We start from the raw sequence: 13,001 nt of genomic DNA, 5'->3' as shown, positions 1-13,001 counted from the left end.
CACTTTTTACTTTTTTTTTTTTTACTTATCTCCTACATGAAAAGACTTGACTGTTTAATAACTGTTTAATAACCCAGTGTTTACCAGTGTTACTGAGCCCTGGGCATGCATGTTTCTTTTTCTAGTTCAGCAGTGACCCTTAATTGGATCACTTTTGGTAGGTATGTAGTGACCACTGTACCCCACAAGAGCTAGTATCTGATGTTTTGGAGATATTCTGACCCTGAATCTGCTCAAAGGGACAAAATTGGGCATTTTTCCTAAATTTGACCTCCCATTACTCCTAAACTTAATAATTACGTCACCAATAGTATGAAAACGCTTTTTCAAGATTTTATTAGTGTGATTTGATTACAATCTAATTTGCTGGTTTTATAGGACTCTAAAATCTTGTTTATGCAAAACCGATTGGGCATTTTTTTCCTAAGTTTGACCTCCAATTACTCCAAAATGTTGCAGTAAAATCATATGATACTTATGTGATTAATTGTATAGAAAGGCGTCTTTAATAATGCAATGGTGTCATTTGATAACAGTTTGATTTGCTGGATTTATAGGGCTCTAAAATCTGGTTTATCCAAAACCGAATTGGCATTTTTCCTAAGTTTGACCTCCCATTACTCCAAAATGCTGCAGTGAAATCACTTGATACTTACGTCATTAATAATATGGAAAGGCTTCTTTAAGAATGTATTAGTGTCATTTGATAACAGTTTGATTTGCTAGTTTCATAGGACTCCAAAATCTGGTTCATGCAAAACCGATTTACTTCAAAATGCTGCAGTAATATAACTAGAAACATATACAATAAATACATTAAAATGAGATATTATTATTATAAACTTAGTGGTGTATGATATGATAAACATTTGATTTTTTATGTTTAATAGGACTTCACACTCTATATAGGTCTAAATACAACCACATTTGGAATTTTCCTACATTTGTCATCCCATTAATTCAAATTCTTACAGTATTATTACTTGAAACATAAATAATTAATACTATTACAAGTGTTCTTCGAGACTTAAGTGTTTTGATTTAATGATAATTTGATTTCTTATTTTAAAGAAGTCAAATTTTTTTTCTAATATTGCCATTCAATTACTCCTAATTCCTACATAGTAATATAATTTGAAATTAAACATGATTAATACTATGGAAAGCTTTTTCAAGACATTAGTGATTTTATTTGATAACACTTTGATTTTATTATTTAATATGACTTTAGATTGTGGTCTATACATAACGTAATGTTTAAAATATAGTGGATTTAATCTGAAACAGGTTATTATTATTTTCAGTAAGAGAAAGATCAGCATTTCCAGAATGTTACACTGTTCTAGAAATAGGTAGTTGTCTTTTCTGGTGTGTGTTTGTTGATTAGAGATGGTTAAATGATATTTATTGAGCTGTAAAACTAATTTCTTTTTCTTTTTCAGTTTCTGCATAAGCAGCGTGAGCAGTTACTCGTGGCTGATGTGCAGAAGAAAATAGGTGCCTCAATTTGATTCGTGCAAAGAGAGTTGGAATAATCTTGTCATAATCGTCCTTTGATGAGTAATTTTTGAATCTTTAAAAACTGTTTTTACTACAGAAACAGACAGGACAGTTGCAAATACAGCAACATCAATATCTGTACTCATGTTAGAGTAGAAATATGATAAGAATTTTTTTTCATAGACATGCCTTTATAAACAAGGTAGCTGGTGATTTTTACTGAATGCATGTCTCATCCAATTCAAGCTCTACCTGGTTTTGCATAACAGAAAATAGCAGCTCATGAGCTCTGCCAAGGCAGCTGGCGAGGTGCCCGCAAGGACTCTGCCTGAACCAAGCAATCATGAGCTCAATACCCGGTTCAGGTGAACTGGGAGAAAGAAAGATGGACTAGGACTCACTGATCTAGTGCATGTAATGTGTAGTGCACCACTGGTGCATGCAGAGTGTGCAGCCTCACCAGATCCATGCTATCAGTCCACTGGAAATCCTCTTCTACTGTCCTGTCGTTCAGACCAATCCAAGTGTTCTCGTGGCTCATGCCTGTTAATGAAAGAGAAGCGAAAAATTAAAAATACGATTTTTCTTTCTTTTTCTTAATTTTGTGCACAAAGTTCCAGTTTCTGCAGTGCTAATAACAAAAACACCATTCAGACACCTCTCAGTGCTAAGCTTTTACTAGGTAACAATTTAGAGTCATGTGATATAACTGGGAAAATATAGTTTATATCGTAAACATATATTGGTGGGAATTTAATGTTAGCAACCACGCACGTAGCACCGCCTTAACAACCAAAAATTATACCATAGGAACCACCTTAGGAACCATTTAGCACCACATTAACAACCAACAGTTATGCCATAGAAACCACGTTTGCAACCACTTAGCACCACTACCTAGAATAATTTAGTAAACACTTGGTGATACAACATCGTAAAAACTCACCCTTTTCCATAGCAACCATCTTTCAACATCTTAGTAACCAACACCTATACAATTTCTTATACAATACCTTAGCAACCAATTATTTACAAGTCAGCAACCGCGTAGCATCAGAACTCAGCTAATAGTCTGAATCTTACAATTAACATTCTTAGAATTCTGGATGTTCTTAAATTCATTTTTATTTAACATTTTTAAACATTTTGGTGATGTTGCTGCAACGGGATGCTCTTTTCATGTTTCCATAATGAAATATTAATCTAGCAAAAAATGTACGAGAAATGTTTTAATAACATTGTGATGAGCACCATTATTTCTGTAACAGTACAGGTTACCCTTACTGGAACAACTTTAAAACATTGTTAAATGTTCTTATAACGTTCTCTGTTAGCTGGCCAACAGCTACACCATAGGAACCTCCTAGTGACACCTTAGCAATTGCCTAGCAACACCAACATCAGCCTCACCTCCATCCCATTAGCAACACATTAGCTTAAAAAGATCACAGCAGCACTAGAAATCAACGAAACATTTCAAATACATTTCTTCAGTTGTACATCTCTCAGTATTGTTGTAATTAAGATCAAAAGTAAAAAAAAAATAAGGCAGAGGTTTTCATGGGATATGCTAATTTTTTTATGCGGCTGGGCTATATTGGTAGGCAGTCCCAAAAAGGCTGTCCCCGTTCCCCATCATGTATTCATGAGTTTTTTTTTGGATGGGGGATGAGGATGTAATGGAATTTCAATCACAGTGTAACTGATTAACATCCTTATGGGCGCCATTAATCTTCCTAATGGCTGTGCTCCCTTTATTGCGAGGGTGGGGACCAGCGTTTTTCGAGGCGATTGAGCACACTTTCCTGAACCGCACTGTGGCTCTGTGTGGAGCTGGTGACAGATAACAGGTGGAAAGTGTCTCTAGTGACATTCAATATATCTTATCTTACTATACAGCGCGTTCTAAAAGTATTGGAACAGTGAGGCCAATCCCTTTATTGCTGCTGTAGACTAAAAACATTTGAATTTGTCATTAAAAAAAATTATACAAGACAAAAGATCAACCTTTCAGCTTTTATTTCCAGGTATTTACATCTGTATCTGATACACAGTTCAAAATATTCAGCCTCTTCTGTCTGTGTAATGGGCGGTGCTGCACAGTCTAATATACAGCAGGGGGGCAGGTAGACATAGGGGAGGAAATATTAGAGTTGGATCCCAAAACTCCAACTCCCAGAATCTTTGGTAGTGATCATCGTCAACCAGCTGCACCTGTGCACTACTCTATATAAACCCCAATTAAACCAGACCTCAGTGTTGCACCTTTGCAGAGGGTATAAGAAAAGAAAACAATAGAAAAGAAAAGAAAATCTCCAAAGAAGGAAAGAGATATGAAAAGAATGCCACAAAAAAGAAAAGAAAAGAAAAATATCTCAAAAGAGAGCAAAAAGAGAGGACCGAGCTGTGCTCAGACAGTTTTTAGATTGTTTGTGTTTTAGTTTGGTTTATTTTTTTGTTAAAAACTGTCTTTCATTAGTTCATGCCATTTTGTGGCATTTCCTTTGTTCTGCTCCCCACCTTTTTCATCCCTTTACCTCCTGTGTAATTGTAGATACAAGGTGGGGATATGTAATACACCTGGTTAATTTTGAATTCATGTAGATACAGGTCTAGAGAAAGGTCTTGTAGACTGACCGTTGATGAAGTCCTGCTCCTCTCTGGTGTGTATGCTGGCCAGATGACCATTGTGCTCTCTGCAGTCTTTCTCGGCATCCTCCCAGGTGCGTCTGTGGGTGAAGTACCTGTAGCAGTGGCCGTGAAACTTCCTCCAGGTGTGATCACAGCCCTCTGTGTCTGCGGAGAGAAAGAGAAGGTGAAGAGATATTAGATTCTTGATTATCGTATTTTTGTACTATAAGGCGCAATGTATTATAAGGCACACTATGAAATGAAGGTTCTCTCCTGAAAAATGTTTATTTGGGTACAGCAACAGCTTCATCCACCAGGCAGTCAGACTCCTTAACGCACAGAGCCTCTACTACCAGACTCTGCAACAGCTTCATCCACCAGGCAGTCAGACTCCTTAACGCACAGAGCCTCTACTACCAGACTCTGCAACAGCTTCATCCACCAGGCAGTCAGACTCCTTAACACACCGACCGACAAGGTGATTTTAATGCCAGATTCACACTTCTGTTCTTGAGAGTGGTAATTGTGTAGAGGTTGAATAATTTTGTCAATGAGAAAACCACAAAAAGGACATTTGTTGGAATATTAGAAAAAATACTGCTGTAATTTAAGGTTTATTTGTCTGTTATTTGATCTGATTGTAAACAAGATAAAAAATAAATGTTAAACTTGTTAAAACAATCATTTTGAACACAATTATAAGAGAGGGAGTTCACAGGCCTTTTTTTCTCTTCTACTTACCTTCTACTTGCATTGACACATCAACACATGAACACACACTCACACTCGATGAGTAATCCACTCTGCTCTGCATCACACACTCTGACACACACACACGGCAGCTCAATCGTACGCTTAACCTTAGACCCCCTAAAGAGAGACACGTCTGACTGTTTCATTTCCTGTGCCTGGCTCTCCACACTCAGACGCTCTCTAATCCGTGTCTGTACGCATTATGAGTGAGCAGCTTAGCATTAGCACGGAAACGACAGCCATCCGGAGGAACGGCTTCCACTGCTCTGTGGCTCAGTGGCTAATTAAGCTCTGTCACAGCCCTCTCTCTCTGAGTCCTCCATCCAACACCAAACCCTGCAGAGCTGTGTATTCTGATTGCTGAAAATGTAAAAAGAATGTAAAAATATTGAATGTAAGGCGTGTCCAAACTTTTGACTGCTACTGTTCGCAGAGTATTTGAACAGAATTGTACATGTAGAGCAGATTTAGGTCTACCTGTCTTATGAGTGGGGTTTTGTTTTAAGCCCAGTTTCAGTGGTCGGGAGCTCGTTTTGTGAAGCTATCAGCTCTGCACCCTCTTTCTACCTCCAGCAAATCTAAAGTGACACGGCTAAATTGGCCGCTGCAAATTGGGGCTCTGTTTAGCATGCAGGAGCATGCAGGAGCCGGGCCGGACATGACGGGCGGTGTAGTGGAGAACAGCACTGAGACAGGTGTTAGAGAGAGACGGAGGTAAGGGTTTCAGGTGATGACATCATTTACCCTCCTCCTGCTGTTCACTCTGTCCCAATCAGAAGAAATATGATTAATCCTGAGCAACTTTTAATTTTGTCTCTTTTTATGGTCCTGCTTTAAAACTGTCCTAAACAGAAGAATGCATGTAAAACGTATTGATTTATTTTGTCCATTTTCTTCTTTTTCTTTTCTGCCCCTTACAATTTAAATTAAAAAAAATATGAAAAAAAAAACTGAATGTATATGGTCAGTGTAGCGTTAATCAGTAAAAATATTTAGACCATTTGAGGCTAAATTGAAAATAGAAATGTGTAATATTAAAGAATAATTTGAGTTTTTAATTATTTTTCTAATTTTCACGTTTTTCTGCTTCTCACGATCAGATATTCATTTCTGATTTTACAATTTTTGCATTTTGTAACAAAAATCTGGTGGTATAATCCAACCCACTTTTTTACAAGATGAAAAAATAAAAAAAGTCTGAAAATCTAGTAAAATGTATTTTTTTCCTGGAGTTCAGATCCTGATGGGACAGAAATGAAAAAGAAAAAAAATAGGAAGAAATGAAACGTATAAATGTTACACTGATACCAAATAGAAAAAATAAATAAAGTTATTTATAGAGTTTAGGAACATTTCTACGCCGATGGGCGTCATGGTCTGGAAATGAGGTGGAAATGAGGCATGTTTCTATCTTGACAGTGGGAAATACAGGTGCGCCACTGACGGATTTAAATCCTGACAACAGTCAACAGTCAGCCGCCCAATCTTGCGTGCCCTCAGTGCACGTACACCCCCTGCTCGTTACAAACACATGGACAACAAACAGAATGAAGTATAAAATACCACTGCTATTCTCTTAAGTGAGCTGCTGGCGTATATTCACAGTGTGAATGCACAAGTCAATATCCTCTGGTGAGACGCACAGAAGCGCTGCACTGTTAAGATACGAACGCGCCAAAGTCAGAGGGCGTCTGGCTCTTAAAGAGAATGACGACTTGCACACTCATCAAAGTGTCTAAATCCAGCCTAAATCCAGTGCGCTATAGAACGCTAAAATATGGCCCACAGTTTGATGTAAGTTTGATGACCCTCATTTTTGTCTTCAGCTCTTATATGTATGTATGCATGTGTGTGTGGAGTGTATACTGTATGCAGTACAATGGTCCACACTGGCAGCAGTTGTGTTACTGTGGGCGAGATGAGAACCTTCTGTATTCTCTTCACTAAACAATGCATACTATATACACACACACACACACACACACACAACATATCCTGCTCCCTGCTGAAGAGAACACACCACATTTGTTATCAGATGGAACATCATGCCAGCTGGATAAAAACACACTCCGGAACACAGGACCGCTGTAAAGAGACAGCGAGAGCTTCTCTGTTCAGCTGAAACAACACCAGCACGTCTTCAGGAGCCGATGCTCCTCAGGAAGAAAGAGCAACAGCTTTGTGTTCGCTTCTCCTGGTTTCACAGTGGAGAAATTTAAACCATGCGACAAACACACACATTTCTTATTCTCTTCTCCGTCAGAAGCAGTGTGAGAGCGTGGCGGTTGGTATATTGTGGTACAGTGGGAGCACGTCCAAATCAGCCTGCTCCAGTGGAGCCCAGCCCGTTATCTCCAGCAGCAGCCAGAATAGAGGGATGCTGGAGGCTTTACAAGCTTCTGTGGGCACACGCTGGCTTCATTCCTGGACACAGAGTCAGCGAGTGGGCTGTGAGTGTGTGTGTGTGTTGGAGTGTGTGGGAGTGGTGGTCAGCCATTATTTGGTTTTTACCTGCCAGTATTTGCCAAGGCCAGGAAAAATAGCCTGCAGATCCATTCAATTCTGTCCTTCAGTTTGTTTGTTTTTGCAGTAACTGTGTTAAAGGATCATTAAGGATTATATTTTCTAAAAAAAGATAGTGATGATCAGATATGATGCAGATATGCCAAGATGAAGACTTCAGCTTTAGTATGTGCTTTTTTTATTTTTTGATCTTTGCAGGACATCATGGTATCTGTGTGGGTTGTAGCCTTTCAAATCTGCCTACTACTATTCCCCCAGTTACATTTCCTCACTCAGGGTTGTCAGGTATAAAACACAACAGCATTTAAACAGTGTACTGCAGCCAAGGAAACGGACAAGCTGTCAATTTGTCTTATGAACAGGTAATCACTGAGCTTCGGTAAGGTTGCCAAACATATTTATCACCACCACTAGCAGAGTCAAGAGAGGCATTTTGGACACTGAAACATATAAATTCACTGATTAGATAGAGAGTAAGACTCTGTTGTTGATTGCCCCTGTGTGTCAATCTGGCAACCAACCTGAGCTTCACAGCTAGAAAGCAGCAAGTGGGGCTAAAAAAAGTTCTATCCAGTGTTTGTTTTGCTTACATTTATTACTGAATGTTCCTTTAAAGTGTTCAGATTCAGGTATTCAGTGTAACTGACTAATATACAGATTCTGACCTTGCCATGGCAGTGCCCTATAGGCATCAGACATCATTTAGAAGTCAGGAAGACTTGGAATTTAATGGTAAACATTTAAAAAATAAAACCAAATGTTAACCTAAGATCAACGACCAAATTTGTACAGATGTTGAATTATAGTTAAAAAATAGAGTTTGCATCAACATTGTACAGATGTTGCATATAAGGTCAAAATAAAAACAGAGAACAGTCAAAATGAGTACTGAATTGGCGCCAAAACCCTGTGTCAGCTTGACATCATCCCCCAATGTTGTATAAATGTTGAAAAAAAATTGTGTTAGTGTCAAACCCCAGTCTTGGCTTGACATCAACATTGTAGGGATGTTACATTTTAGTTAAAAAAGGAAAATCTAATTGGTGGCAAAACCTAATATTAACATGATATCAAACCCCAACATTGTACAAATGTTACATTTTTGTTTAAATTTAAAATTGAGTTGGCATGAAAATACAAAATTGGCTTGACAACATCTAGATTTGTACAGATGTTGAATTGTAGTTGAAAAGGAAAATTGAATTGGTGCCCAAACCCAGTGTCAGCTTGACATCACCTCCCAATGTTGTATAGATGTTGAATGTGAGTTGAAATGAAATACTGAGTTGCTGTCAAACCCCTTAGCTAGTCTTAGCTTGACCTCAATCTCCAACATTGTACAGATGTTACATTTTAAGAACTTATTAATTACAAGTGGCAGCATATATATCAACATCTAACTATATTAGCACTTCACATTGTGTGAACTTTATCACTACAATGTTTAGCATACATAAGATTTTGGTTTCCATATCTCATGAACTAAGGTTGTGTTTTTATATGTGAATATAATACAGGGTGGCGTTAGATGTTGTCCTGCCATTGAACTGGTCGTCCATCATTACATTCTAAATTTAACTAAATAAAAAACATCTATTTTCACTGGTGGAAAGCTGGATGAGCACACTAGTGACTAATGGTCTTCAGCCACTTCAGCATTTAGCAAGAGCTTTCTGATACAATTTTTTATAAGAGCACTATGCACAATTATTCCACAAACAACCGTATTTTCAATCTCACTATAATCAGTAATACAGCAGAACTGTGGTCAGCAGCAGGTCAACGACTACAAACAAACCCAAACAAACCTTTTCTTTTTAGCTCCAGTCTGAGAGTAATGAGCTCAGATCATCCACACAGGCCTTATGCTTTATTATCAACCCAGACAATTATTATCACTAATATTAATAAATTGGGTATGAAAGAAAGTCAGGTGCAAGAAGCAGCTATTAGTGATGCAAACAGATCCAGAGCCAAATTCTATTTTAAGTTTAAACATTGAGTTGCTGTTAAAATCAAAGTCAACATATCTTTAAGTTTTATAACATTGTACAGATGTGGATTTTTTTGAGTTGGGGTCAAATCTCCACATTTGATTTGAAATAAAAAATCGAGTTGCTTGTTTGACATCAACCTTGTAAGTTGTTCAGACATTGAATTTGAGTTGAAAATGAAAAGCGAGGTCCTGTCAGTACCAAACACTGACTTGTCATCAATCTCCAACATTTAGAAAATATCAAATTTAAGTTGAAAATGAAAAAGAGTTGCCGTCAAAACCCAACATTGTTCAGATATCGAATTTGTGTTAAAAATGAAAATTGAGTTGCTGTTAAAACCTAACACTGGTTTGACATCAACCTCCAACATTGTTCATAAAATGATTTTGAGTTGAAAATAAAAATTGAGCTACTGTCAAAACTCAACAATTACTTGACATCAAGCTCCAACATTGCTCAGACATTGAATTTGAGTTAAAAATGAAAAGTGAGGTCCTGTCAAAACCCAACACTGATCAAATATCAGATTTGATTTTAAAATTAAATTCAAGTTGCTGTCAAAACCACCTCTTTTGACATCAACCTCTTAGATTGTTCCGAAAATCGAGTTGCTGTCAAAACCTAACAATGACTTGACATCAAGCTCAAATATTGTTTAGATTTTGATTTTGAGTTGATAATGAAAATCTATCTACTGTCAAAATCCAACACTGTCTTGACATCAAGCTCCAACATGGTTCAGATATTGATTTTAAGTTAAAAATAAAAATAGAGTTGACTTTAAAACCCAACATTGTTCTGATATCAAATTTGGGTTAAAAAATTAAATTTAAGTTACCATCAAAACCCGACACTGGCTTGACATCAAGCTCCAACATTGTTCATGCAATGAATTTGAGTTGAAAATGAAAAGGGAGTTACTGTCAAAACAAACACTGGTTTGACATCACCCTCCAACATGGTTTAGATATCAATTTTAAGGTGAAAATGAAAATTGAGTTACTGTTTAAACCTAACAATGGCTTAACATTAAACTCCAATATTGTTAAGATATTGATTTTGATTTGGAAATAAAAATAAAGTTGCTATAAAATCCCAACATTATTCAGATATCACATTTGAGTTGAAAATAAAAATTGAGTTACTGTTAAAACCTAACAATGGCTTTACATCCAGCTCCAACATTGTTCAGATATCGATTTTGAGTTGAAAATGTAAATCGAGTTATGGTCAAAACCAGACACTGGCATTACATCAAACTCCAGCATTGTTTGGATATAGAATTTGAGTTCAAAATCAAAATCGAGATACCAATAAAACCCAACACCAGCTTGACATCAACCTCCAACATTGTTCAGATGTTAAATCTTAGTTGGAAACTAAAATCCAGTTGTGGTCAAAACTAGACCCTGCCTTTTGTACGTTTCCATCTACTCAAGGTGTACTTTTCCTGTCATTACGATAGCGAAGACGCACTGACCCACCCTAAGTCAAGCTATAAATGCTGTGTGGTTGATGGCTCACCTTCAGATCACTAAATTAGGGCCCTACTACTTAAAAGCGACAGCATATCAACTTACTAACTAACTATCTCTCTATGTTATGACACTTGGCAGGTATTAGGTGTTGATCTCTATACCTCATGAGCTAATGATGCGTGCTCTACATAGAGCACTATGAAGTTGGCATGAGATGTTTAGAAGATTTAGTTGGATTAAAAGCGAAAAATATATACTAAAACATAAATCAGTCTGAGAGTAATGGGCCCGAAGCATCCACACAGGCCTTATTACTGACTAACGCCTCTGCTTTAATATCCACCCTGCCAATTATTATTACTAATATTTGGGAATCAGCGTCTGGGTGTGAAAGAGAGCGCCGGGCGCGAGAGGCAGCTGGGAGCGATCCAAACAGATCCACGGCCAAGATCTGAGACTATTTTCCTCCTACCATCCTTCAAAGCGTCGCTGCGTCTGAATCCCGGCTCTGATATTTCTCAGGATTATCCTCTGGCCTCCTCTGAAGCGCTGACTGGACGCTCGCTCGGTGATTAATATCAGCCGGACGAATGAGCAGCAGTTAAAAATATAAAAGGGCAACTGCTTCCAGCTGACTGATTGGGTCATTTATCCTCATCACACTGTGATATTTTAGCGCTCTGCCGTTCAAGACCCTGATGATGAAAGCTCCGCAGAGGGGAGGAGGAGGATGAGGAGGAGGAGGAGGAGGGAGGAGGGAGGGGGTTAAATCTTCTGACGGGGATGAAGACGGCTGGCACTTTGCCATCTGCTCCCCAGCCAGCACTCCAAAAAAACGTAAATATACATAAAGAAGAACAGAAACCAACCAAATCAGCTGCCTCATTAGCATGAGTGTGACGAAGAAGAGCACTGTCTGAAGATCTGAAGAGGATCTAGGTCTTGAACTGTGCTGATAATAGAGAATAGAGAATAGGGAATGCTAATAGTGACACAAAGCAAGAAACACCACATCAGATCAGTAACAGAGAGAGAAAGAGAGAGAGAGAGAGAAAGAGAGAGAGAGAGAGAGAGAGAGAGAGAGAGAGAGAGAGAGAGAGAGAGAGAGAGAGAATAACAGTGTCACTGACAGCAATGAAATTTGGTGGGTAGCTGTGCCAGACTGTCATGGAGTGACTCAGAAGACAAAGAGAGAGAGAGAGAGCAAGAGAGATAGAGAGAAAGAGATAGACAGAGAGAGAGAGAGAGAGCAAGAGAGATAGAGAGAAAGAAATATACAGAGAGAGAAAGGAGGGAGAAAGAAGAGAGGAGGAAGAGAGAGAGGAAGATAGAGCAAGAGGAAGAAGAGAGAGAAAGATAGAGCAAGAGGAGGTAGAGAGAGGAAGATAGATAGAGAGAGGAAGATTAAGAGGTAGAGTGAGAGAGATAGAGAGAAAGATTGAGAGTGATAGATAGATAGATAGATAGATAGATAGATAGATAGATAGATAGATAGATAGATAGATAGATAGATAGAAAGATAGAGAGTGAGAGAGAAAGAGAGAGAGAGGAGAAAGGGAGAGAAAGATAGTTAGAAAGATTGTTTGCTTTGGCAACAGTTATTTGCAATTCATGCCAATAAAGCTATTTGAATTTTAATTTGATAGAGAGACAGGAGAAAGAGAGAAAATATAGAGAGAGGAGAAAGGGAGAGAAAAAGATAGAGAGAGAGAGGAGGAAGAGTGAGAGAAAGATAGGGAAAGAGAAGAAAGAGAGAGAGCAGGAGAGTTAGAAAGTTAGAGTAAGAGATAAAGAAAGAGAAGGATGAGAGTGAGAGAGAGAGAGAAGGAAGAGAGAGAAAGATGGAGAGTACAGAGAGAGAGGCAGAGAGAGACAGAAAAATATTAAATGAGAGAGAGAAAGATAGAGAGGGAGGAGGAAGAGAGTGAGAGTGGGAGAGAGAGAGGATAGGAAAGATAGAAAGAGAGAAGAAAAAGAGAGCAAGTGAAAGAGAGTAGGGAGAGAAAAAGAGAAATAGAGTGAGAGAGAGAGAAAGAGAGAGAGAAAGATAGGGAAAGAGGAGAATAAGAGAGAGAGCAAAAGAGACAGAAAGTTAGAGTGAGAGTGAAAGATATAGAGA

At 38.1% G+C, this 13,001-nt stretch overlaps 1 protein-coding gene across 1 annotated transcript in view; it reads right to left on the bottom strand.

Moving 5' to 3' along the window:
• Positions 1-13,001, bottom strand: part of ncanb (neurocan b) — a 260,750-nt gene that overhangs the window by 24,241 nt on the left and 223,508 nt on the right. Inside the window, exons 11-12 of the mRNA XM_022669610.2 lie at positions 4,138-4,296; positions 1,961-2,043 (exon numbers count right to left, since the gene is read on the bottom strand). Coding sequence (XP_022525331.2) covers positions 1,961-2,043; positions 4,138-4,296 — 242 coding nt within the window. The remainder of the gene's footprint in view (positions 1-1,960; positions 2,044-4,137; positions 4,297-13,001) is intronic.

The sequence above is a fragment of the Astyanax mexicanus genome, chromosome 16 (assembly GCF_023375975.1).
Source record: "Astyanax mexicanus isolate ESR-SI-001 chromosome 16, AstMex3_surface, whole genome shotgun sequence".
Taxonomy (NCBI): domain Eukaryota; kingdom Metazoa; phylum Chordata; class Actinopteri; order Characiformes; family Acestrorhamphidae; genus Astyanax; species Astyanax mexicanus.
The sequence above is the reverse complement of the archived record's forward strand: the minus strand, read 5'-3'. Positions and strand labels throughout refer to the sequence as shown.